We start from the raw sequence: 27,434 nt of genomic DNA, 5'->3' as shown, positions 1-27,434 counted from the left end.
TGAGTGGGTGGTGGTGATGCAGTTGAAGGCACACTTGGAAGAAACTGATTATCTAGACCCATTTCAGTTGGGCTACAGGCTTGGGCATGGGACAGAAACAGCCTTGGTCGCCTTGGTAGATGATATGAGGGCTCTGGATAGGGGTGAATGCTCCTTCCTTGTTCTCCTCGACCTCTCAGCGGCTTTTGATACCGTTGACCACGGTATCCTCCTGGACCGCCTGGAGGGGTTGGGCATTGGAGACACCGTATTGCGGTGGTTCCGGTCCTTCCTCTCTGGCAGGTACCAGAGGGTAGCACTGGGAGAGGAGGTTTCGGACCCATGGCCACTCACTTGTGGGGTGCCACAGGGTTCCATCCTCTCCCCGATGCTATTTAATATCTATGTGAAGCCGCTGGGGGCTATCATCAGGCGGTTTGGGGTGCGGTGTTATCAATATGCGGATGACACGCAGCTCTACCTCTCATTCAAATCTTCACCAAGGTTGGCCATAGAATCCCTGTCCAAACGTCTGGAGACGGTGAGTGGCTGGATGGGGAGGAATAAGCTGAAGCTGAACCCTGACAAGACCGAGGTACTTTTGGTGGGAGACAAGAGGAGGCTGGGGGATGTTGACCTGGTGTTGAATGGGGTACGGCTACCCTTGAAAGACCAGGTCCGCAGCCTGGGGGTCATTTTGGACTCCCAGCTGTCCATGGAGGCACAGATGTCAGCTGTGAGTCGGACAGCGCTGTATCAACTCCATCTGATACGGCGGCTGCGCCCCTTCCTTCCCGACCATCTCCTCCCATCGGTAGTACATGCCCTGGTCTCCTCTCGTTTAGACTACTGTAATGCGCTCTACGTGCGGTTACCCTTGAAGACGGTTCGGAAGCTGCAGCTGGTACAGAACGCGGAGGCTCGCCTGATTAAAGGCAGCCGCCGGCGAGATCACATCACTCCAGTGCTGAAGGAGTTGCACTGGTTACCAGTTGTTTTCCAGGCCAAATTCAAGATGTTGGTTTTGACCTTTAAAACCCTATATAGTTCTGGCCCAGCCTATCTTAAGGAGCGCCTCCAGCAGCACCAGACAGGCCGCTTAACAAGATCAGCATCGGATGGCCTTCTCTCTGTCCCATCAGCCAGGACAGCTAGACTGGTGGGGACGAGGGAGAGGGCCTTTTCTGTGGTGGCTCCCACTCTGTGGAACTCCCTCCCAAGGGAACTCCGCCATGCCCCCTCTTTAATGAGCTTCCGTCGTGCACTAAAAATGTGGTTGTTCAGGCAGGCATTTGGGGTGGGTTAGGGTATTTTAGAAAATGTTTTTACTGTAAAATTTTATTGTTTTAAACTGTTTTATTGTATGTTGTACATCGCTCAGAGTGGCTGGGTGACCAGCCAGATGGGTGATTAATAAATCTAATAATAATAATACTAATTAAAAAAAAGATACAAGGCTAGAGACCAATATCTGACTTCAGTTGCCATCATCCAGTGAAGTCATCAGGATGCTTGCAAATTTATGCAATCCATAAGGTTTGGAGTCAGTTACTTGTGAGAGATGTTTCTTTAACTGTAAGGAGCTCACGATACAGAGGGAAAGTTTCCTATGCTAGAGTTTTCACATGCTAATCTGCTTTCACACTGGGAAAACAGTAGGGATGGGAGAACCAGGGGTGCTCAAGCTTGCTGAAATTCTCCAAACGTTACTTCAAAGCTCGGTTTGGCTCTCTCCTGTTTTTGTTTCAACCTGTTTTTTCCAATTTGTTGGAATGGGAAAAGTGCGCATTTTTCAGAAGTGCACACTTTCCTCTATTGACCAAAGCATGAAAACATGATTTTTTTTAAATCCAAAACTCTAAAAATGCTTAATTTAAAGTTTGCATTTTTAAAAGTGTGCACTTGGCCCCCATTAAAGCATCTGCAAGCATTTTTGAAGAACATGTGCTCCAGTTTGCATTTGGGGATGCAAATGGGCATTTTCAAGCGATTTGTGAACTGAAACTAAATTCTTGCATATCCCTAGGAAACAGCAGTGATCTGCCGGTTTGTGGAGAATGTTTCAGAGGCAAATCCTTCTAAAGCAGAGGGGAAGGCCCTTCTAGACACAGCATGCACAAGAGGTGTAAAGACAAACAGAAAAGTAATCTAAAGTGGGAAAGTTACAAGATTCTTTCATCCTCTTAGAAGGCAGAAACTGGCGAGGAATGTTGTGAGTAAAGATACTAGGCCAAGGATGATGCAGCTTCTATATATAGATATATTCTGCTTGTAAAAAGATTACATACCAGGTCCTCTTAGCTAATGTACAGGAGGATACATTCTGATACGAACAGCAATTCTATACCACCTCTTACCTTCTGTAGTCCCTGAGGCAGAACCTCCTGGCTCTTGAACTTCCCTCTCTGTCTGTGTCTCTGCATTCTGCAGCTGAGGAGCCAGAGTCTGAGTGCCCTGCGATGTCACAGAGGTGGTTGGGTTCCGTGGTTGCAGGCCTATGGCGTTCATTAGGCCCATGTCCCTGTCTGTCCTCCATGTAGCTCTGCTAGTTCTGAGGAGAGACCCAAGCAAACAAATTCAAGAACTAAAGAGCAAATACACAACACCATCAATGTCCTTGAAAACCAAACTCTTAGTCTGTCAGAACTGGATTGTCCTTCCCCTTCGCAATCAACACCACAAGAGGACAAAGCTTCAAGCTAATATGACTTCATTTTGCTAGAGACTAGCTGTCAGGGATGGGTCTAAGCACCTTGACATATCTGACAGCTCCAATTCTGAATCAGAATTGGAGCAGCAGCTAGATCAGAGGCTAGGGGAGGGACCTTCCCTAGTAAGCCAAAACACTGGAAGACAGTCCTCCCAAGACCTTGACCAACAGATGGCCCAGACTGAGTCCCTGCCCCCTCCCTCCACCATGAGAACACAAGTTTCCAAGAAGGAGGAGGAGGAAGAAGGGTGTGACTTAAGAGATGCTAGGGCATGACGCAAAGCAAAACAGGAAAAGTTAGGGGCAGGGCTCAGATGCTCCGCTCAGATAGCCACTCTTGGAAGCCAATGTAGGATGGAGCCACCCTAAGGGAGGAGCTTCACTGAGAAGCTAGCTTGGCCAGGAGGTTCATACCCCAAACTGCTGACAACTTTCTCTTCCTCTGGTTCATCTCCTCTGCTTAGAGACTGTTTATTCGTTGCTTAGAGCCTGGGGGCAGCCTGAGAGTTTTCCTTGAATCTACATTTATAGAGAGGCTCTAGCAAAATAGAGCAGTTTCATCAGGCACCCATTAGCATCTTTAATGGAAAATGGTCTAGAGGGCAGGCAAAATATCTATTGAGTTATCCTCTTCCTTCCTATCTGTATATTTGATTTTGATTCAAGACATCAGCACTAGTTGTACACCTATCAGAATTGTTTTAGGCTGTAACTAGTCCAATATTTTCATAGCACTTCCCTTAGCATCATTTGTTTTAATTTCATGTAATATTTTCATACAAAGAGCACATACGGCTTCCCAAGGATTTAAGTAAGGGTATTACTGATAGCTGGAAGGACTGTGGCTGACAGATGTATTTTAACATTTCAACCTGCACTAGTGAGTTGACCAAAGATAACCACTGGTACTGTACCATCTGATGTTAACAAAGTGCCAAGGGGAAAGGTAAGTTTTAAATATGCAGAGCTTCCATCACACGAAGAAGCAAGAGAGAAGCACAGTCACAGCCAACCCTTGTAAACTAAATGGAAACATACAGTTCAGCGTGTTCTGACAACTACGACTGATTACCTTTACACTCATCCTCCAAGAGACTCACCCAGGCCGCTCGGTGCTCCTGCTGTTGGAATGCACAGTGAAGACGGTCTCATTCAGCTGGTCCCAGTAGTACTCAACTCCAGAGTTTAAGGCCCTGTCATGCAAAAGGAATGGGGGAGTTAGGAGATCTTTCTACATAAGGCATTTGCAGGGTGTGTTGCTCATGCTAATAAACTTGGCATTGGCCAGTACATCAAATCCACTGTTGCAAAGTAATGACTGTCAAAACCTGCAACAGATTTTGGGTTGCATCCAATGTTAGTCCACCTTAGAGTAGACCCATTTAAATGAATGGGACTTAAGTAAGACTTAAGACTCAGAGTCAGTACTTGCTGTATAATCAAACCCATCCCCATAATGGTATTCACTTTCTGTGCACTTTTAAGATGCTAATATAAAGCACAAAAACTTGGGCCTCTACAGTATCCAATCTGAACTGCAAATTTAGCTTTCAGATGATTGGATGACTGCAGAAATAGCACGGGATTTCTGCACTATTGCACTGACGCAGGAGGGGTATGGACAACAAGCCTGTGGACATGCCTCTTGGTCCTGCAACAGCAAACACCTTCAACTTAATATATGCCTGGATTACATGCAATTTAGGAAAGGTACACAAACTCTAGGGTATTTCATTTCAACAAATGTAATGAACTCATGATAGTCAGCATATAAAACATTGGTTTATTCTTACGACTTTGCACTTAGGACATCTGTAATGTCAGATAAGACAGTGACATACCTACACTCTCACAATGCTGCACGTACCTTTAAATTTGCTCAGGTATAAAGCAATAGGCATAAGAGAGCTCTGACACATAGGATATGGATTTTTCAGCAATTACAACATTTTGCTACTGATGGGTTACTTGCTCTTCCAAGAGCATCACTAAATGGAGAAATTGCTCTTGTTTATTAAATTATCAGGTTTAAAGAAGAGGTATCAGCTGCTACTTTGCTGGACAACCCCCGCCCCCATGATATTAAAGTGCACCATCCTGCCATTTTAGCATATGTCCTGCAGAACACTGAACTGAAGTTTCCCTAAATCTCAGACTGAGGCAGAGGCGGAAAACATGCACCTAAATTGACAGACAAGAAAGGGCAAGGTTGTGGACACTCACAATACATGGCTGCAATGTAGAAATAATTTTAAATCACTCCAGATGATGGCTGTTACTACGTGGGGCATGGTTCACACGCTGAGATTTTCCACCTGGACTGGGCCATTTTCATCATCCTACCACAGATGTCCAGAAGTCACACAGTGAAAATCTGATCAACATGAAGAGTTGCTGTAAACTTAAAAGCAGCCTCCATTTGGTAGCCATCAGCTCAATGAGAACATTCAGTGGCAGAGCGCCTTACTGACCCTAACGACAGCAGAAGGGCTTCTTAAAGGATCAAGCAACAGTAAATAATGCATGCACCATAAAAGCTGCATAAGCAGAACCATATATCTCAGGTGGAACTTTGTATTTAGGACAAACTGAATTGGCCTAAAATGGAGTCAAAATAGTATATTTGGTTTAATTTCACATTAGTTATAGTCAAACAGCACCCCCCCTCCTTCAGTGTGCTTTCATGTGACCTGGGAGCAAGACAGCTGTGTAATGATGAAGCTTGCACACGAAAGCTCCCTGAATTGAAGAGCTGAAACTTAGGAACATTATATGCTTTCTGTAAGCCATGTTTGAGACCATGCAACTAGCAACAGCCACGCACTAGCCCTGCTCACACCAATATAGAATGGAGGTAGGGCTTACAAACAGAGTATATAAATAGCCTCTAAGTTTAAATGCTGTCAGGTGCAGCAATTTCCTAAGGTAGATTTGAAATGCTTGAGGGCTGCACAGCTTCCTTCTTGACCCTGCAAGTTAAAAGTGCATGAAAATATTCTCGAGTGTCCTGAGCACTGTGAAGCAGAAAAAAGCTCTGGAGGCTAATCGGCTGAACGTGCTTCTTGCAACAGAATACACACACATATTAAGATGACACTACATGTACAGCAAGGAGTGCCTGATATGTTGTAAAATTCCTACAAAATATTACAATGTAAGAAAAAGTGTGCAAACTGTGTGGAGAATGTCAAATGTGACGTTCACACAAGTGTTTTATTCTGTGCCACACATGCAATGGTGAATAACCGCCAAGTGAGGCCCAAGCACAAACTTCCCCAGGCATATTGGTAGATACTTAAAAGACATGGGGCACAGACCCATAACACAAAGTTGCATGTGCACACAGATATACATACATTTTCATATATATATATATTTTAAGAGGTGTGCACCATCCCCCGATTCCGACACCGATTTGGTGTTTCTGAAAACATCCCTATTCTGCTCAGACGAATTTGAAGTTGGTCCACTTTGACTAGGTACCAAACACAAGTCAAGGTTTGGAAACTTTCTGTTAACTATCATGGAAAATTTAAAAAAACACCCTAAGATTTTTCTCTTGGTAAGAATTGCATGACAGATGAAGGCATAGTAGGAGGGGATTATGCCTGCCCAATGTCAGAAAAATAGGTACAGTGTTTTTTTGTGCTCTGTACCTTCATATTTTGATTTCATTTTAAATGGAACAGCTAATAACTTTTTTTTATTTCTTGACAGAACTGGATGGAAATTTCAGAATTTCCCAATGTGAGGGGATCACATCTGCCAAATTGATAGCCACAGAGGTTTTGGTGCAAGAGCACCTTTGACATTTTGAGGGTCTCCAAAAGAGGACATACTTATCTCACTAAGTTCCTTGTGGACTATTGTTCTGAAAATTACAGACAGCCTAGAGGTGTCCTTATGTTAAAAACTAGCAAAATTTCAGAAGGATAGATGAAGTGGTTAATGTGGAAGGGGAGTTCCACAATTTAAGGGGCTGGAGAGTGATTTGCTTCGCCTTCCCTTCACTGCCCCCATTATTTTTTTGGGAGGTAAATTTATATGAAAATGGCACAGGTCATAGAAACGTCCCCAGGCAAGAAACCTGCAAATTTTCAGAAGAATAGGCACAGGGGCTAGGGAATTATGATGCCTGAAATACAGTTTAAGGCTTTTTCATAGTCAAGCATGGTGTCATGGAAAGAATGGTAGTATCAATATAAACACTCCTGGTGTAAGAGACCTACAACACAGCATTGGGCCAGTTGGTTACCAAATTTATAACAACAACAACAAGCACAGTTGTGCCAATTGGTTTACAATTATACACAGTTACGTCATATCAGTTATGCTGGTCTATTTAACAACAACTCTAACAGTTATGTCTACGGAACCCCAGTGTATGTCCATTTTGACTAAATGAGGTTTTCATCAGGCATTCCTGTAGATCTAACAAGTTCAGTAACAACTTACAACAACTGATAACACTGCAAAAAAAGTATACTTCCTGAATAAACAATGTCTAACAATGGTATACTGGTCCTGGTGAAGGCAAAGCCTTCTGTATTAATTGGTTGATGGCAAAGCCTGCCCAATTCTGCTTGGGCTTCAGACTTTGTCCAAATTCAATACACATCCCTAATATATATGCATGCAAATTTAGAAATACTAAAATTTATTTACATTTCACAAGCTAGCAGTGAAATAAAGCGTGCCTCTGAGCATTTGTAGAATGCCTTTCTCTCACCACCAAGCCCTTACAGCCTCCCCCTTCTGTTTCCCTCCACACAACAATCCCTCTTCATTCTTCCATCCCCAGCAACTCTTCATAAAAACAGATTTTTTTTAATTTGCAAAACTTTCCTCTACCTCCTCCTTGTTATGTACAAGCTCTTATTGTCTCCTCCTCCCCATAACTTAATTTGTGCCAAGACTCCACCAGGATTCAGCCAAGGAGTCTGTTTTCAAAATGAGGGCCAAGTTATGGAGAAACTCTGATCATGTACTAAGCGCCTTTCCCTCACCAATGAAGCTAGGATCGCTGCAAAAAGAAAAAAAAACATAAATGACAAAATATGGATAGGATCGGGCTAAAAGGGTAGTCAACTGAATAGACTGAAATCAGGTGGGCAGTTTATTAAGCCTCCAGTTCCATGCTCACAGTTCAGGACTTATTTCTGAGTAAGCATGCAGAAGTTCAGGCTGCAAACCTCCCTGCAAAAGCAACTTGTGCTGGAATCCTATGTATGCTTTCCTGGAAGTAAACCCCATTGAACATCATGTGACTTACTTCTGAGGATATATAGGATTTTATAAGTGAGCAGTATTACTCTCCCCTCCATCCCAAACATTTAACTCCTATTTTTATTAAATATTTCCATTCATAAGAATATAAGAAGCTGCCTTATACTGAGTCAGACCCTTGGTCCATCTAGACCACTAGTGTTGACACCGACTGGGAGTGGCACTCCAGGGTTTCAGGCATGATTTTTTCCTAGCCCTACCTGGAGATGCCAGGGATTGAACCTGGGATTTCTTGTATGTAAAGCATGTGCTCTACCCTTTCCTATTGCTGGTTAATGGCAACTGACAAACAAAACAGCCCCAGATTCCTTCCTCTACAACCATGTAAACCACTTTTCTCAAACACCTGGGTGAGGAAGAGGAGGAGAACAAGAAAAACAAATCCTCTTGTCTGTTATAGAATCATAGAATCATAGAATAGTAGGGCTGGAAGGGGCCTACAAGGCCATCGAGTCCAACCCCCTGCTCAATGCAGGAATCCAAGTCAGAGCTTCCCTGACAGATGGCTGTCCAGCTTCATCTGGAACACCTCCAGTGTGGGAGAGCCCACCACCTCCCTAGGTCATTGGTTCCATTGTCGTATTGCTGTAACAGTCAGGAAGTTTGTCCTGATGTTCAGCCGGAATCTGGCTTCCTGTAACTTGAGCCTATGATTCCGTGTCCTGTACTCTGGGATGATCAAGAAGAGATCCTGGCCTTCCTCTCTGTCACAACCTTTCAAGTACTTGAAGAGCGCTATCATATCTCCCCTCAGTCTTCTCTTCTCAAGGCTAAACATGCCCAGTTCTTTCAGTCTCTCCTCATAGGGCTTTGTTTCCAGTCCCCTGATCATCTTTGTTGCCCTCCTCTGAACCCTCTCCAGTTTGTCTGCATCCTTCTTCAAGTGTGGTGCCCAGAACTGGACACAGTACTCCACATGAGGCCTGTTTGTATAAAGGCAAATACAATTCAGAACATCTCTTGCCCACTACCCTCCCCTCTTGAGAATTCCCAAAGGCATGCTCTGGATGGAATAAAGAAGAGAAACAAATACCAGAATAGGGAAAGGAATAAGAGGAAAAGAAGAATGGTGAGTGGAAATGGAGTGGGGAGAGAGAGAATTCCCCAATCCAAGTGTGTCCTTTCAGAAGGGGAGCACTGAAGAATTTAGGAGGGTTGCACATAGTTAAATTTACTTTATGAGGTGAGGTGGCAGAGGGCTTTTCCTTGCTTTTTGAAAACTGTAAAACCTATTTCAAAGCTCCAGGACTTCCTGGTTCATGCCATCACAGAGTCCTAACCCTCCTTTTAGTATAATCTTCTGCCTGCAGGTATATGGGAAAAATTAAAGCAGAGAGAAAGAAGTCTGTGGAGGCTGATTAAATCCTTTGCTGTGCTGAAGCTACTGAACTTCTATAGAGCCAAAAGTCCCAGTCTGGGGTAGTAAAATCAGATGCTGTGTGAAATACAAGTATTTCACAGGAAGCTCTTCCTGCCCTTCCTCCGGCCCCCCTCTTCAAACTTTCATTGCAAACAATCTCCCAGCAGTGGGCATGTAAGAGTAGAAAAGTAGGGAGAGAGAAAAAACAATGAGCAGACCGTGGAAGGAAAGGTGGCAGTCTCCCGTATAGGGGAGGCTGGTGCCTTCATGCTTCGGCTATTGGGTGGTATAGAAATAAATAAATAAAGTTACACTCCCTGTTGGTCTACTAAAGGAGTCAGTCTCAAGGTCTCCTAATAACAAGAATACTGTAACAAGGATACTGCAAGGATACTGGGCTCAGAAGGGAAAAGGCAGATGATGATGTTGGGGCAGCGCTAAAGATCTGGGGCACAGCTCTGATGATCCGCCAAGTGTGCCTAACAATGACCATGACCTTCTTCAACCAGGTGCCCGCCAGATGTATCGGATTGCAGCTCCTCTCATTCCCAGAAGCTTTCATGCCTAATTCTGATATTTTCCCCTTGTATATTAGCTGGCATATTTGCATTCTCTGCAACAAATGGAGCACTGAGGTGATTTGGTAGGACACTAGAGATAGGTTGCCACCTGTCAGTTAAATCTGAGGCAGATGTAAATAAAAATCTCTGAGATTATCATAAATTATGGAGACTGAAATAACACCAACTCTAAAAAAATGTTATTTTGCGGAGATAACTCCTTGTTCACCTTTTTGTTTTTAATGTTGGGCTACGGCATACACAGTATTCCAGCAGAGCCCTGTGGCTCTGCAACAATCTTCTCTTACGCGTTTTTCACAAAGTAGTGACAGCAGCGAGGATCTAAACTCCAGTCACTTTTTGGGCTCATCGTTTTCACCACACCATTTGGATTCATAGCTTACAACACGAAACAAGCAGAAGTTGACAATAACTAAAGTCGCTTTGACAGAGGGATGAGCTAAAGGTCAAGAGCTGGGGGAGGAGGAGGAGGAGGAGAGTAGAATGAAAACAGTCACACATACACCTCACCTTTTCTTACCATACATTGTCAATACAACCTCTTAATGTTCTCTATATTCTGCTGCCAGCCAGGACCAAGAGAAAAACAGGGGAACAATTTCCATGAGCATTTTGGCTCCTGCAAAAAGCAGTGGACAAATCCTTTTGTTGATATTGAGGAGAGGGGAGAACCTAAAAGTGGGCAAAAGTTTGCCCGCTGTGTGAGAGTGACAACCATTCTGGTGGGAATGGTAATTAGCCAGGAGGTAGAGGCCAATGGTGCTGGCAGCAGAGGTGCTGTAGCACAGCAGGTGCAGAAGCGCTTACTTTGCTTTGTGGCCCAGGCAACAATTCCCTCCAACCTGACACACATTCAGAGGGATGTTGCACACCCTCTGCCGCTGTATTCATTTGGAATGATGGCGATGTGATACAGGCAGAACTGCCTTCATTCCGAATAACCTTTGTTGCCCTCAGTAAAGCTGTCACATTGGACTAGCTATGTGATGTCATGGCACCACCACATTCACCGAGTGATCCTCGACTGGCTGGGATCATGCTGTGATGAAGCAGCCTAAACAGCCAACTGGGCTGTTAATGGGCATGGAAAGGGATGATGCTTGAAGAGGCGGGGGTCCCCCCACCCCAGGAACATTTTGACTCCCCAAATCACGTCAGCTCATGTTGAAAATGTTTGCCTACCAACGTTTTGTGCAGTCCTACCTCCATTACATTTCAAGCCCGTATTATCTGGAGATACCTGTCATCTCAAACTCAATCTACAGATGCAGCAAAACGAGGTGGGAAGGAGAGGGTAGAATGGACTGTATCACTTCAAACTCCAAATGGAAGATCAAGTTTTGGAATGCTGCCCTATGTGAAAAGGTGTCATCAAGTAGTAGTTAGCATAGCAGGGAGTGGGGTGTGGTAAAATGTCTCCTCCAATTATGCTGATTTTTTATGTTGGGAAGTATTACAAAATAGTTTCCAGCATCCACCTGCCTATAGTTGGAAGTGGGACAATCTATTCTATCACCTTAGGACTACACAACCTCATTCAGCTGGATGCGTGGAATGGGCCTCATGTATAAGCATTCTAGCAATGTAGCCCGGATTAGATACCATCAAACGTTATGCTTTTGACAAATGTGTCCTTTCCCCCTGAAATTGTAACACTGCCTACTTGGCAAACCTCTGTGATGAATTTGCCTTTGCCCAGGAATTCTATGCAATGTGATTTTTGTATGCAGCTAGCCCTAGACCAACAATTCACTGATCACACTCAATTCCCCAAAACAAAGTGTCATCTAAGGATCTGTGGGTTCTATCCTGTGATATAGACACACAAATTATTCTACAGCACTCTGAGAACAGGTTTGTCTTTCCATCTTTTACTTCAAAATATCAATCAATCTTTACATTATAACAAGCTATGGTATGAGAGCACAGAACATATGCAAAAATACAGAGTAGTTGGTGTAAGCAAAACACATTGAAAAAGCCTTTCTAAGAACTATTTCAGGAGCATGCCTTTCTTAAAAAATAGAGTAAAACAGCAATCCTACGGCACCTAGACAGCATCTGGGGGGCCATAGGATACTCTGGATTCCTGGATCCAAAGTCAGAGTCAGTGTTCCGATCAGAGACACAGGAGTCCAAGCTCCTCCTCCCCCGCCCCAAGCAGGCACAGAGAACACTGCTCTGGCTGCCTCTCCGAGGTCGCAGCAGCAACTTTGGAGAGAAGGGAAAGGGGAAGTGCTGGTGGGCATGGAGGGGACAGCTTATGCCATATCCCCAAGCCTCCCCAGCTCGCTTCCTTCCCCAACGCCCATCTAGCTGAAATACAGAGTGGCAGGACTGTGGAGGCGAAGGTAGCCTCCGCACTCCTCTCACTCTGCCTAGGATGCCCATCAGCCTCCATGTTTGGAGGTTGACGGGTATCCGGACAGGATTGTGCCCTAAAATGTCTTACCCCATGACATTTCTGAGCTCTCACAAAAGGAAGAGAAAAGTCAAGATGAGGGCAGATGTTCTTATCCTGAAATCTCCAGTTCTGTCCCTAATACTTATATGACCTGGTGGGTGTGATGCTTAACAAAGAAAGAAAGTTAAGCTTAACACTCTTTAACCATGAACTATTATTTTTAACAAAATTCCCAGCTATCATCTGGGAGTAATGTATTTATTTAATTTCTTTGTCAGCACTGCTGCACAACAGATTTCCTTTCAATTCCCCAAACAGGATATTTGATTTTAAGTCATATAGGAGTTTGCTTCCTCAACCTCAGTTGTCTTTGGGCTTGCTTAATCCTGAAATGTTTTCAGTTCTATGCACTCCTCAAAATATTTCATGTCATCTTCACTCATCAGAAATGTTAAAAAGGCAGGTTGCTTACTTGTAACTGTAGTTCTTCGAGTGGTCATCTGTGCATTCACACATATGGGGTCTGTGCCTGCGCAGAGCCTTGATTCAGGAACTTTCTATAGCCGAGTATCATTTTTGTTAGGAACCTTCCCCCATTGTCTGACTACACATGTCCCCATGGGTTCCCATCTATCTCCTCAGTTCTCTTGAGACGGAAACAAAAATTGGCCTCATAACCAAGAATGCATTCCCTGCGGTACCAACACCGATAGCAACATTGACACCAAAGCACGGATGGGTGCGTTGTGTGAATGCACAGATGACCACTCAAAGAACTACAGTTACAAGTAAGCAACCTGCCTTTCTTCTTTGTGGAAGAATCCAATCACATATGGGTGATTAACAAGCTGACTTACCGGAGGAGGATAGGTTCCTACGATGTCCTGTTGTAGGAACAATGAAAGCACCACATGTCCCAAGGTGCACCCTTATATCAAGTCTGCAATGTGACATGAATATTGATGGCTTCACTGAAGTTGCAGCCCTGCAAAGGTCCGGTAACGATTCTCTGCAACCAAAAGCTGTTGACATTGACATTGCCCATGTTGAGTGAGCCCTAATCCGTTCTGACAACTTGAGCCCAGCAATCCCATAAGCCAGTTTAATGGTCTGCATGATCCATGAGGCTAACCTTTGAGAGGAAACTGGAAATCCCTTCTTCAATCCCGCATAACTTACAAAAAGTTGCTGAGATTTGTAAAACAATTCCATTCTAGCCTTATAAAAGGCAAGCACTCTATGAACGTCCAAAGTATGCAGTGTTGTCTCCAACAAAGATGATGGGGAAGGAAAAAATGCAGGCAGAACAATGTCTTGGTTAAGGTGAAAATCAGACACCACCTTAGGCAAGAACACAAATCTGGACGAAGAACTACCTTATCTCTATGGAAAACTAGAGAAGGTGGATCAATCTATATGGCACATAGTTATAGGCACTCGACCTTCGAGCTGTGGTGATAGCAATCAAAAAAGCAACTTTCCAAGACAGCAGAAGCAGATCAGCTTTCACAAGTGGCTCAAACAGCTTGGTGGTCAAAGCTTTAAGAACAACAGACAAACTGCATTGTGGAATTGGAGATCTTATTGAAGGGATGAGATTTTTAAGTCCTCTTAAAAATTGCCATGTAATAGGATGAGTGAATCTTGAGAAACCTTGTATTGGTTGGTGATTAGCTGAAATAGGGTTATTTCAGAGATAGACCCTAATGGAAGCAAGCTTGAGACCACTCTGAAAAGCATATGAAGTAAATATGTTCTCCACTGAACTCTAGCGAGGATCAAAGCTGTTAGATTCAGCAAATGCAGTGACAACCTTCCACTAGCATGCATCAGATTTTCTTGTTATCGGCTTCTGAGCTGCATCCAACACCAACTGGACATCACTAGAAACATGCCTGCCTATCGATGTATCCTCCATGCCATCAGTCTGAACACTGTTAGATCTGGGTGTCAAATACATCCACGGTCCTTGGACAACAGTGTCTGAATCGACAGTAACCGAATGAAGGTTCCCCTCATCAGTTTGAGTAGAGGAGCAAACCAGGGTTGCGCCTTTACCACCATGAAGCGATTAGAATGCAATTGGTACCATTCAGCCTGATCTCCTGCAGTATTCTTGCCATCAGAGGGAATGGTGGAAACAGGTAAGATAGAGTCCCTGACCATGATATCAGAAAAGCATCTCCGAGAGAGTTCCTGCCTATTCTCCCTCTGGAACAGAATCTGTTGCATACTGTATTCTGAGCCGTTGCAAATGGGTCCAGATCTGGAATTCCCCACTTGTGGAATATACGACAAAAGACCGACCCCGTCCGTTGTTGCTTGTGTGAAGACACGTAATTCCAGCTGAGTGAATCTGCCAGAATATTACTGTTGCCCACTATATGGAGGGCCATGAGTCATCTGGAGATGGTCCAGCTGAAAATGTCGATGGTCCTGGCTACAAGACACAAAGAACTCCCCCCCCATTTGTTGAGGTCCCAGAGGATTGCTCTGTTGTCTGTGAGTACCAAATGTCTGTTGCAAAGCACCTTTTTGAAAGCGAATACGGCCTTTTTCATTGCTAGAATTACAGTACAGGAATGTGCAAATGTCTCTCTATCTCCCTCCACTTTCCCTGTATCTTCAATGAGCTACAATGAGCTCCCCAGACCTGCAGTGAGGCATCAGTCATGAGAACTCGAGATGGTGTCGGTGGAACAAAGGAGGTTATTAAGGTCCATCCACCATACTAGTGTATCTGCAATCATGTCCGGTATTGTCAACTGGAATCGGCAAGTATTTACAGTACCGGTAAACATCTTTTAATAACCAGGTCTGTAATGGATGCATGTGAAGACAGGCCCATGCACCTACAGACATCGTTGAAGCCATCAATCCGAAGAGCCGCTGGATGTGGAAGGCCGTAGTCCCACAGCACTGAGAAAACCTGTAGGCCAGGTTGACTAAAGTTAGTGCCTGATCTTTTGGAAGGTAAGCTTGAGCTGTTAGAGCATTCAGTTCTGCCCCGATACAAGAAATTACCTGCGTCCGAGTCAACTTTACATTAACATAAAGCCTGAGAGAATCTAGAAGGTTCCGAACCACCACCAGAGTGTGTACAAGGCGACTTGGATGATACCACTATCAACAAGTCGTTTAGATATGGGTAGACCTCTACGCCTATTTCCTGAAGATGAGCGCACACCACCACCATACACTTCGTGAACACTCGCAGTGTGGTGGCTAGTCAAAACGGAAGGACTTGAAACTGGAACATGTCAGGCCCGATGATGAAACTGAGGTATCTTTGATGAGAATTCTTGATAGCAATATGGAAGTAGGCGTCCTTGAGGTCTACTGCCGCGAACCACACCCCTTGGTGTAGTACCGGCAGGATTGTAGCCAGTGTTGTCATCTAGAGAGTCTTCAGTCTGATGAATTCGTTGAGATCTCAAAGGTCTAATATCAGACAAAGTCCTCCATCTCTCTTTGGTACTGTAAAATAATGGGAGAAGAAACCGTCCCAAGTGTGGTATGGTATAACGTGCTAGATAGCCCCCTTCTTCAAGAGAGACTCTGTTTCCAGTTTCAAAATCTCTGATGGCGCAGTCACCTGCATGGTACCGAGAGGTGGGAGGACTTCAAACTCGATGCTGTACCCATGCTGGATGATAGTCAGGACCCAAGAATCTGACGTAATTGCGATCCAGTTCAGCAGAAATTGAGATAGAAGAGTTCTGGAGAGAGGGGGAGAGTGAGAGGGACAAAGCAACAGATGGGTTGAGTCAAAGTCTCCACTTAGAAGAGTTGTCAGACCTCACACAAGATTGTCAGAAATGGCCAGATGACAATTGCATTCTCTGATGCTGTGGGTACTGGTAACGAAAAATGTGATCTGTTTGCTGTCTAGGCTGATAGAAAGGCTGTTGCCAAAACCAATGTCAAGATTTGTAATGTGGTGGTGGTTGTGCAAGGCCCATCTTTTTGGCTGCTGATTTTGCCTTCTGTATGATGTCCATAGCTTCATTCATCTTCACTTTAAAGAGGCCCTCTGATACAAGCTTGAGCTCTGGTGCCAATCCTGCAGAACGGAGCCATGCATATCGCTGAAGAGCTACTGCTCTTACTGCTGCCTTTACCTCACAGTACGCCTGATGACATGTGCTATTTATTTATTGTCAAGATAATTTCAGAGCTTCTACCTGAAAAATTCTAGTGAGCTCTGTTTGACCTTCTGGGAGATAGGATCATTATATGACCATCTTTTTCCACAGGAACAACTGGTAACACGACATGGTGATCTGGTAATTGGCCACCCTTACTCCCAGAGCTGCCAAGGAATAGATTTTTCGTCCCAGAAGATCTAACCTTCTACCTTCTTTATCTGCCAGGGAGACATGAATTTTCGGTGACCTGCCCTGAGATGACTCCATTATAATGGAGTTGGGATAGGAATGGGTGAATAAGAATCCCACATCCTTCTCCTGTACTCTATAGAGTGACTCCAGGCGTTTTGAGGATGGTGTCATCAAAGATGGTACTTTCCATGACTGTTTGACAGTTTGTAGCAATGTTGGTAAAAATGGAATGGCTAGTGGAGCTGTGGCCTCCATGTATATGGCACTGAAAACTGGATCCTGTAGCCATTCAGAAGGTTGCTGTGTCTCAATACCGAGCAGCTGGGCCATATGTAAGATTTGATTGGTAAAATGGCCTAAAGTCCTCAGAGAGGCCCCTTATTGTGCAGACACAATATCATCCGATGACAAGATAGAAGGTGGAATAGATGAATACAATGTGGAGTCAGATTCGTAATCCTTGACTGAGTGAGGAAATGTATCGCTATCCTGTGACTTTTCCACCCATGGTTTCTGTACGGGCAAGGGGCGAACCAGAAGAAGTGATTGAACTGTGGCTCACAGCTTGATCAGTTGTACTTGAGAAGGTGAGCCTTGATGTCTTAATGACAAAGATCTTAGTGGGACTGGAGGTGGTGGCAGAAAAGGACTGTCCACTGATGGTCAAGGCACTGTTGCAAATTGTGGCAGATGGTACTGCGGGGAGGCCACCCCTAAGTACCTTCCTGACCAAGTATGTCTCTTGATTCTGGCACATTTGCCAGCCATTGTAGTGGTAAGAAGCACACGGAGGAAGAGACCAATTAGAATATCTGTCCCAGTCATGAATGGGAGACCTAGATCTCTGATGGAAATTACGTCCATATGTGTCAGGTCTGTGCCCCTGTGAATACTGTGAATGAAAAGATTCTGGGGAGACATTTTGATGCCAGAGATCTCCATGGATTGGTGAGAGATGTAGCAGCGGCTGGGATGGTGGACTTTGCCTAACCCGTACCAGGAAGAGATCCTTAATTTCTCCTTTGGATGTCAAGGCTGAATGCGCTGGCCCTGATATTGGTACCAATGAAGATCTTGTCAGTATGGGCAAATCCAGCAACAGGGGAGTGAGTGGACTGAAAGATTCTGATCTGCTTCATGAGATTTCCTAAATTCAGAGCCATCACACTTTTTGGACTCCTTTCTCTTTTTCTGAGCTTCCAAGGACATCCTGGGCCCTCTTGTCTTCTTTGAGAGTTTCTTGGCAGTAGAAATTGTTTGAGTATACTCAGGAGATCAGGGGTCTGTATGGCCCATGGTTAGAGCCAATGTACCCTGAGAAGCTGGATAAGAGGGCGGCATCTCCGCTACTCTAGTGGAATCCTAAGACTTGGCAACAGGAAGATTTTTAGAGTCCATGGCCTGTAAAGCTCTCTTCCACAGCACAGCCTTTAATTGGTCTGACTGATTGTCTCTGGCTTGCTTGGTAAAGCTCATACAATGGTGGCAGATTTCCACAACATGTGACTCCCCCAAATAAAGAAGACAGAGTGAATGTCCATTGGTGGGGGCTAACTTACTGCCACATTGCACACATTTCTGAAACGGAGCTTTAATTGCCATATGCTGTTTGGCCCTGGACCGCAGGGCCCAACGAAGGAGGAGAAAAAAATCCAAACTACACTAATTTTTTTTTCAGAAAGAAGGACAGAACAAATGAGAGAAAAAAGAGAAAACACTACTCAGCAAGAATGAATAAGCTCTTATAAAGGAGCGAAGTTCCTTATGAGATGAACTGTTAAGCAGTGAAAAGAGAACTGAGGAGATAGGCAGGAACGTGCCAGGACATGTGCAGTAGGATGGTGGGGGAGAGTTTCCGCCAAAAATGATACTCAGCTACAGAAAGTTGCTGAATTGAGGCTCTGCGCAGGTGCAGAGCCCATATGTGTGATGCAGAGACCATGAAAAAGAATGCATAGAAATGTTGTTTTTTTAAATTACATCATAAACAGAAAATCTTAATACTATCTCTGTGACCTAACCAGCTATCCTTCCTTCCAACTCCTTATTTGAACCAGATGTTATTTTTCCCCCTGAGTTTAGATGGAAAAGTTCAGCCTTGCTTTTGTTTTTTTGTTTTGTTAACAATGGTAGCCTAAGAGGTCATACTGTGAAAAGTTACAGCATGTCAGAGTGAATGCACTTGCTAGAATCAATGAATCAAGCTTAATATGAGAGCGTATCTAACCTTTTATATTTTTATGAGAGATATAGAGAACAAAATATTTGGTGATGCATATTTGTGACACCTTCCATCAAAAAGGAGGCTCCAATCAAGTATTTGCATGGCTCCTGCCTGCTCTAACTCCTGACTTGGAAATGGAACCCTTCTTAGCACTTACTGTGTTTTCAATCCTCACCACTGAAATTACAGGGTCACACAAGGCACCTGGAGTACCGCATGATGGACTAGATTTGAGATTATCTTGAGCAGTGCTGCAAATTGCACAAATGGCAAATACAAGTCAACCTAAATAAAAATGTCCACTTAACAAAGAAGCAATTGAAGTCGAAGCATAAATGCAATGGAAATATTAAACTAAAGCTCAACTTTGATCTGCAAATGGCAAATTACAGATTATACCCAAATGTCATTGCATGTGCCACAGCCAGTCCTGACTTCCTGCCACATATATTTATTGTATACATGGCCCCTAAGTCTGTACAAGACTGGGTTTTCCAGTTGATTGATCTTAATTCTGATTAGAGAATTTTCAAAATTATTTGAGGGAACCTTTTCTGTGTCAACCTAACAATGAACCTCTGCATGTCAGAATTTCTAATGAAGTCAATTCAGCCACATTCTTATTTACTTTACAATGAACAAAGGTAGCACCATCAATCCAGTCCACTGCACCCGTTTACTTTTACTTATTGTCAATGCAGCGTTCTAACCCTCCTTATTAATTCTGTACCTGGGATTTTCTTCCTCTCTTCCAAATCCAAATAATTATATGTCTGAAGATTACAGAGACAGAGACCCATTCTCTCCTGACAGCTACACAGGGGATTGGAAGGAGAGGTTCAGTAGTATATGTAGTCCGGTCCATATACTGGGAAGAATATTAACTTTAAATATAAAATGACATAAAGAAAGCCAGAGTTCTTATATTAATGGATGGTTTAACTGACCTAGAGAGAAGAACAGGACTTCCAAATGAATATCTATCCAGAATAAGCCCCATTACTGATTGGCCTGGTAACTAAATCTTCTAGTTCCATCCCTTCATGATACATCGTGTAGCAGAATAAATACAACAATTGCAAAGGTGGTTGAGAATGTGGTTCCTTCTTTAAAAGGCTGAAACATCTCTAGCTGTCTGGCATCACATACACAATCCAATTATTCTCAGCTGCATCCCATATGGGCAGCTCTTCCACAATGACAGTAAGAGCTTACTGCTATTGTTATGGTATAAAGCAATCTTTTATTTCAGGTACACCTGAAGTCTTAAGCACAAAGCAAGATCTACAGGAAACAGAATGCCGCTACAATTCTGCCCCTTCACGCGCTCAACATTTCGCCTCAATAGAACCAGATAAAAGGTCATCAGAATAAAGAGAAACCTCGAGGAAACTAAGCAGACAGGAGGCAACAAAGCAAATATGGAATTGCCATACGAAGATGCAGTCTCCATTCTAACTGAAGCTAGCAGGTCACAGGGAGATCAAATTGCTGTGCATTTGACAGGAGAGGGGTGTGGAATGAAGGTGGTGATGGCGAGAGTTCAAGATACAAGATAATGGACTCATAATGCAAATATGAAAGTTCCCACCTTAGACCCATCATCTGCAGAATAGGGCCTCCAACTTGCCCTTCCCAGAAAGGCATTTCCCTATGACAAATATAGGAACAGAAACAACAGGTGAAGGAAACTGGAAGCACAGACTGCAGCTTTGGTATTTGTTTTAGGAAAGAAGCCAATACTGTTAAGATAATTGGCTCAGCAGTAACTGACTGCACAAACATGCCTGCTAACAAAACAAACAGGATTACAGCGTGGACTCTGTTCAAACTCATGTTGCTTTTTAAAAAGGCCAGCACAATAGGTCTGCAGGCACAGGTGACCAGTGACATTTTACTATCTTAATAGCAGCACATTGTTTCTGCTGCTAAACAGACATTCAACACTAGCGATAACAGCTTGAATCAAATGTATCAAACAAGATTTAAGAATGGAAAATTAAACAAACATTTTGGGCGTCCCTCTAGGAATCAGCAATGGCTCAGTCCTTTGGAGAGAATATCCCACCTTGGACAGCACAGCCAAGGATGCTTGATATATATGAAGCCTTAAAGTGTATTACAAAGTTTGAAGAGATTTTGCAATATACAATTGCAAGAAAAAGTTTGTGAACCCTAATGATAATTACGGAAATTCCACAGTTTTACCATGATAGCCTTTGTGAATCAAAACCAGTCCTTTTCTAAATATCCAATAGGGTCTATATTAACCAATTCCATGTCTTGTGAAATAAAATGATGTATAAATTAGGCAGACAATGAGTACTTAAAGGTCAGGGTATGTGCAAAAGTAAGTGAACCCGTGGTTGCATCAGTTCAATTAAAAGGAGTAATTAGAATCAGGTGTTTAAATAATTAGGTAAATCTTCAGGGGTGAGTTTGGGAGGCCCCACCCTATAAAAGGATCAGATACTTCATGAGTTTGGTCTTCACCATACGGTTGTATGGAAACACATCATGCCACGATCAAAAGACATCTCAGAGGACCTCAGAAAAGCAGTTATTGCTGCTCATCAGTCTAGAAAGGGTTACAAAACCATTTCTAAGGATTTGGGGCTCCACCAATCCACTGTCAGATAGCCTACAAATGGAGGAGGTTCAAGACCATGGTCACTCTACCCAGGAGCAGACATCGTACCAAAATCTCTCCAAGAACAAACTTCTTCCAGGAAGTCAAAAAGAACTGCAGAGTAACATCCAAGGATCTGCAGGCCAGTCTTGCCTTGGCTAATGTGACTCAAATATCAGAAAAAGACTGAACAAAAATGGTGTTAAAAAAGCATCATGCTTGTGTGTCATTTATTTAATCAGGTTATCTGTTGTTCTTTATCTAGGATTATGGGATTAGACTAAGATCTAATAACATTTTAAGTTGGAAATACATGACAATCTTAAGGGGTTCGCAAACTTTTTCTCACCACTGTAAAGCCATGCCAAAGTGCTGGTAAGTATTAAATGTTAAATTAAATAGACTAAAAAAGCTGTAAAATACCTTGGCATTCTATATCAGTGAATTCAGATGAGCTTTTACAACCTTAATTATGTGATTCTAATAAATGCAATCAATAAAGATCTTAAGAGATGGCAAAACCTAGTAAATTTGCAACTTGAAGAGTGGCAGCAACTACTATGGAAAAATCTTATAAAGAAGGGTGCTTAAAGGTTCTCAATCTAGTATTACATTATAAAGCTAATCAGTTAAAAGCAATGGCCTGACCGATAGATACACAGAAAAGTATGCCTTGGGCTATTTTAGGGCAAGGTAGTTAAATTCCACTAAGATGAAATATCCATCCATCCTATATACCATCCTACGGACTATAGGATGGTATCATTGGAAAACAGACACTTTTGAGATATCCTAATATTTGTATTGAAGCAATAGTAACAACACTGGACAAGTTTAAGGATACTTTATCTCTTAACCTAGCTTTAATTGAATATTTTATTTTAGTGAGGGTTTTAATATTGGGGGAGGTATAGCAAAATGGATGAAGAATGTATGTGACTAGATTTACAGAGGTGATTAAATTCTCTATTAACATAATACAATTCTACTGTATTATCATAATAACAATAACATGCTATGTACAAGCCACAAAAACTCACCCTCAAGAACCCTTTGAGATAAGCTATCTAAATTATGAATGGGAGATGCCTCCTTAGGGTCACAATAAAAATGGTAACAGAGACTATGACTGTGTATGGATTATAATGTCTGGAAACAACAGCAGTGATCCCTCTCACATTATGGTGTCATTGGACTTGATCCAGCATTGGTAACTACAAACATTGGGGTGAGGATCTTGTTGTGTGAGGAGCATGTCTGTTAATTCCTAACTGTAGTCATTTCTCAGTCCCCATACCTATGAAGTGGAATTTACTAGAGCAACCACTTGTGGTCTAGTCAATTTCACTCTGAAGAGAAACATAATTTTCTTGAATGGCAAGGCACTGCTGAGAGGAGAAGTAGCTATGCATCCCCACCCCACCCATCTTTAAAGAGCTAATGTAAAGATGTGCGTTCATCCTTTTCACATACTTTAAAAACAATTTGAAAACTGCTCTAGCTGTTGTGTAGAAGCCAGTTTCCAGGCGCATTACCCATAAGTGCTGCAAAAGTCACAACACAATATTTATGTGTATTGCACCAGTACTAGTCATGCTGCTGGAAGATAGTTTCAGCTTTTCCCCAGCTACAACATAAACCTGCAAAACCAGATTGACAGGAGGACCATCACTAGATCTTTTTTTTTTATGTGAGTGTACTGCAGACACTGGGCAGTCTCTAATGATTTTGCTCCACTTATGCCATTGAGCTAGTGCTTGCATTAGAGCCCCCTAGTGTGACACCAATAGCATAATTATTATTATTATTTATTGCATTTATATCCCGCCTTTTTTCCTCTTGCAAGGAACCCAAGGCGGCTTACATTATCCTCCTCCTCTCCATTTTATCCTCACAACAACCCTGTGAGTTGGGTTGGGCTGAGAGTCTGTGACTGGCCCAAAGTCACCCAGTGAGCTTCCATGGCTGAGTGGGGACTAGAACCCGGATCTCCCGGCTCCCAGTCCAACACTCTAGCCACTACACCACACTGGCTCTCCATAAGCTGGTGTGAAGCGTTTACTGGAGAAAACTGTCGCACCAGCATATGCTCTTGGCGTTGCGCTCTAGAGGTTGCTTACACGAGCACTATGTTAATGGTGTAAGCAGAGCGGATGTGCTGGATGCTGCCCAATGATAGCTGTATAATACCCCACCTCCCATATGTGAAAAGTTATTATCTGAAAACAACCAAATCTGTATTGGTATAATTTGTTTAAAGTATTTATATCCAACTTTCTGAGATGCTTAGAGTGGCTCACGTTCAAAATTTTTATTAAAAAGTTTTTTGTAAACAATACAATTAAATGTTTGTTATTGACAGCCACTGCATTAACCCCCAAAATAGGAAAGATAAGCAATTCCTTTTATTGCACCATCTTCTGTTGGTGAAAGGATAGACAAGCTTTAAGCTTGTGCAGAGGTCCCCCTCCCCACGCTCTCAAAGGCTTACTGTTTTTGCAAATAAAATTCTAAACTCTAATTTTGAGACTGAAAAAAGTGCTGTTAGCTTGCAAAAAACAGACTTGACAAACTGAATTTAAACAATGCCAAAATAAAGAAACAGCTACTTAAGATGATAACAGTCTTAAGTTTACCACTGCTTAAAATGTTTTGATCCCTTGGAATAGCTTAAGATGTTTAGGTCCTATCAGAGCAGAGAGTGGCTAAAAATCCTTAAGCAGCTTGAACTGCACTAAAGCTTTACAAAATTCTAAATGGTGTAAGCCCTTACAGGAGCTTAAACTTCAGTATACTCTTCAAAGCTTGGTATAGTGTTTAGCCTATTTTAAGTCCCAACAGAAGTCAAGCCACAATTTAATACTTTAAATGATTAAAGCCTAATAGCTTCAAATTTTGGTTAGCAACTCATATGGAGATTTTTAAAACCTAGTTCAGAGTAAAAGAAAAATGGCTTGTAGAAAGCCAGTTTCTAAGCACAGAATATTATGAACTGTAAGAATAAGCCTATTCCTGCACTGAGTACTAAAGCATTATGTGAAGTTACCAGCCTACACCAGACACAAGCCTCCAAGTCATTATCATGCTTACATTTAAGGGTTAGCAAGACCTACAAAGAAACGCCCCTGCCCCAAATGGGAACACAGTAGGACAATAGAGCAAGTAGATATCTGGCAGAAATGGGAGACAGACACTAGGAAAGGGCATTTGTGACAGGGCTCTGACAGATAGTACTGGTAAAGTCCCTGCCTTGTGATCTACCCAAATTGAGGACAGAAAGAAAAATGGACTCATCCTTAAAGTTCCATTTTGTAAGCTAATGAAAAACAACAGGTAGAGTTGTCCCCTTGTTTCAAAGCTCCTCCTTGGTTTGCTCATTTCCACTTAAGTGATTGTTTCTCCAAGGCATATCTGTGCCCTCTATCCAAATTCCTCTCACCACTCAAGTTTTTTCCAATTCTTTCAGCAAATGGGAAAACTCTACCTAGTCCCTTCTGCCTCTTCTCCCCTCATCCCTGCTTGAGACAATGAATTAAGGACACAATCCTCTGCACGTTTATACAGAAAAAGGTCCTACACCTCCCAGCATTCCCCAGCCACAGTGGCTGGGGAACTGTAGGGAGCTGCAGGACATTTTTCTGCCTAAACATGCATAGGACTGTGCCCTAAAGCTTTCTTCCCATTATCTGTTGATTCCTGTTGTGCTGCCTCTGAATCACACCAGAAGTCAGCAAGGGCTGTTGGACTCTATTTCACCTCCAAACTCAGTGAAGAAACACTCGGGAGGAAATAGGGCAAAAAGAAGTAGACATTAAGGCCATGAAAACAGGGCTATTTAGTCTCCTCCTCGTGTTATTTTTTATTTAGTGTTTGCATTTGTTTTTATAAGTATCACATATGGAACCAAAAACTTTACATTAACATGTCCCTCAAAAGCTGTAAGTGGTAGGGGACAGTTAGTATTGATTCAGAGTAAAAAAAGAAAATGAGGGAAGCCACTAAAAGATAACTAGAAGCTGTTGTGTAAGCTAATTAAACATGGGCTAGAGTACATTTGAGATCATGGTAGTTACAGCAGGCAAGAATGTTTACTTTTTCACCACCACTATATCTGCACAGTGCCATCTAGAGCTGCTGTTCTAAGTGGTGATGAGCCTGTTACAGTTTGGTCCCTCAAGGGGAAAAACTGAATCTAAGCAGCCTGCTGTGACCAATCTGCAAATCTCTTTGGGGATAAAATCAATTGAATTTGCTTTTGCAGACATTAATTACTGAATATGTTCTGGATGTTCCCACTGCCTCTGCTTGTCATGTTCATAAGAATATAATTTTAGCTTGTGCATCCTCAGGATGTGGATAGAATTATTGGAGAAATAAAGCGAACAACTTGCGTGCTTGACCCATGACCATTCTGACTTATTTGATCTGCAGGTGGTGGGTGGCCCAATGGGCGGTAGTGGTTTTTAATACCCAACTGAGAGAGTACATTCATGTGACCTTCAAAGCAGCTGTGGTGAAGCCATAATTGAGATCCTGCTGATCTTGATAAAACTGGAAATACAAAGCTGATGTTATTTACATTTAAAGGTATCTATCCCTCAGCTCCTGCTTAGGCTTGATTTTGTACATCCATCTTCTTGTCTTTGCAGTCTCCTGATTCTCTGTCACGGCTTATACCCTGTTCCTAATTCTGTTTTTATATTTTTGCGCTCTTCCTGTTATTGTTCCTATTTACAGCAATCATTGCCATCTGAAATTTAGCTAATTGATTCTCTTCCCTTGCCTATTTAAATTAGCCTATGACTAAGTTGCCATAGTTTTAGTTTTGGCATTCTTCTTCCAGTTTAATTCATTTGTTCTTGTTGCCCAAGTGCTAATTTGGGTAGGCCTGTTCTGTGAAGTTCTGCAGAACACTGTTCTCTAGGTGCTCAACAAATAATATTATAATATCAACATGCCATTTTATATGTTGACCTACTACTGATATCACCTTTGCCATAATCTCCAGTTGATTTCAACATTCTGGTTTTTACTCAGCTGATTGTAATCTAGAACACAGGAAATTGGAATCATTGAATCTTCCAGGAATTGCTGCAAATGTAGCTCAGGTGAATAGGTTTTACACATTTTATTAACTATAAATAAAAATTTTGGAAAGCTGTTTTGTGTGACTTTGTAATATCCTGGGATATATTCCTGCAAGAAGCAGTCAATACATGGGGACTGTTTGCATAATGCAGCAGTCCACTGTGGGTTATTTAACCCACAGTGAGCCATGGTGCCTGCGGCCACCATTTTGAATATGCAGCCCCCACTTGGGGGTTGTTGTGTCATGCGAACCCAGTGAGTGTGGGTTATACAAGGGTTAAACAACCCTCTCATAACCCATGGTCTGTTTAACCCTTGCATAATCCATCTTTGTCGGGTTCGCATGACACAACACCCCGAGTGGGGTTGCCTAATCAACATGGTGCTCATGGGCACCGCAGCTCATCATGGGTAAATAACACATGATGAGCCATGGCATGTCATCCAAACCCAGTCATGCTTAACCATTCCTCAAGATGGTTGAATAAACCAACCAAGTATGTCTGTACCATCAGAGAGAAATCCTGGGAGACAGTAAGTCAGACACTTTGGGAACCCTAGAACATAAGAACATGCCACTTTTCTGGGAGTAGTAAAGAACTACCAAGGAAAGGAAAGGAAAGGAAAGGAAAGGAAAGGAAAGGAAAGGAAAGGAAAGGAAAGGAAAGGAAAGGAAAGGAAAGGAAAGGAAAGGAAAGGAAAGGAAAGGGGAATAATCCATTCAGAATGACTTTAGGCTGGAATAAGGATAAGACATTTTAAACACATCAAGAGGAAAGTAGAGCTAATGAGAATGTCCATTCATTGGTGAAGAAAAGGATACAACAAAGAAT

At 42.7% G+C, this 27,434-nt stretch overlaps 1 protein-coding gene across 2 annotated transcripts in view; it reads right to left on the bottom strand.

Moving 5' to 3' along the window:
- AMBRA1 (autophagy and beclin 1 regulator 1) overlaps nt 1-27,434 on the bottom strand; it is a 223,597-nt gene that overhangs the window by 27,568 nt on the left and 168,595 nt on the right. For both annotated transcript variants that reach the window (XM_084850244.1, XM_084850255.1), the window contains 2 exons: nt 3,790-3,882; nt 2,337-2,530 (listed from right to left, as the gene is read on the bottom strand). In XM_084850244.1, the coding sequence (XP_084706370.1) occupies nt 2,337-2,530; nt 3,790-3,882 (287 nt within the window). The remainder of the gene's footprint in view (nt 1-2,336; nt 2,531-3,789; nt 3,883-27,434) is intronic.

Source organism: Heloderma suspectum, chromosome 1, assembly GCF_057233095.1.
Source record: "Heloderma suspectum isolate Gila_16-S chromosome 1, 16-S_ref, whole genome shotgun sequence".
Taxonomy (NCBI): domain Eukaryota; kingdom Metazoa; phylum Chordata; class Lepidosauria; order Squamata; family Helodermatidae; genus Heloderma; species Heloderma suspectum.
This window is presented reverse-complemented; position numbering and strand designations above follow the sequence as displayed.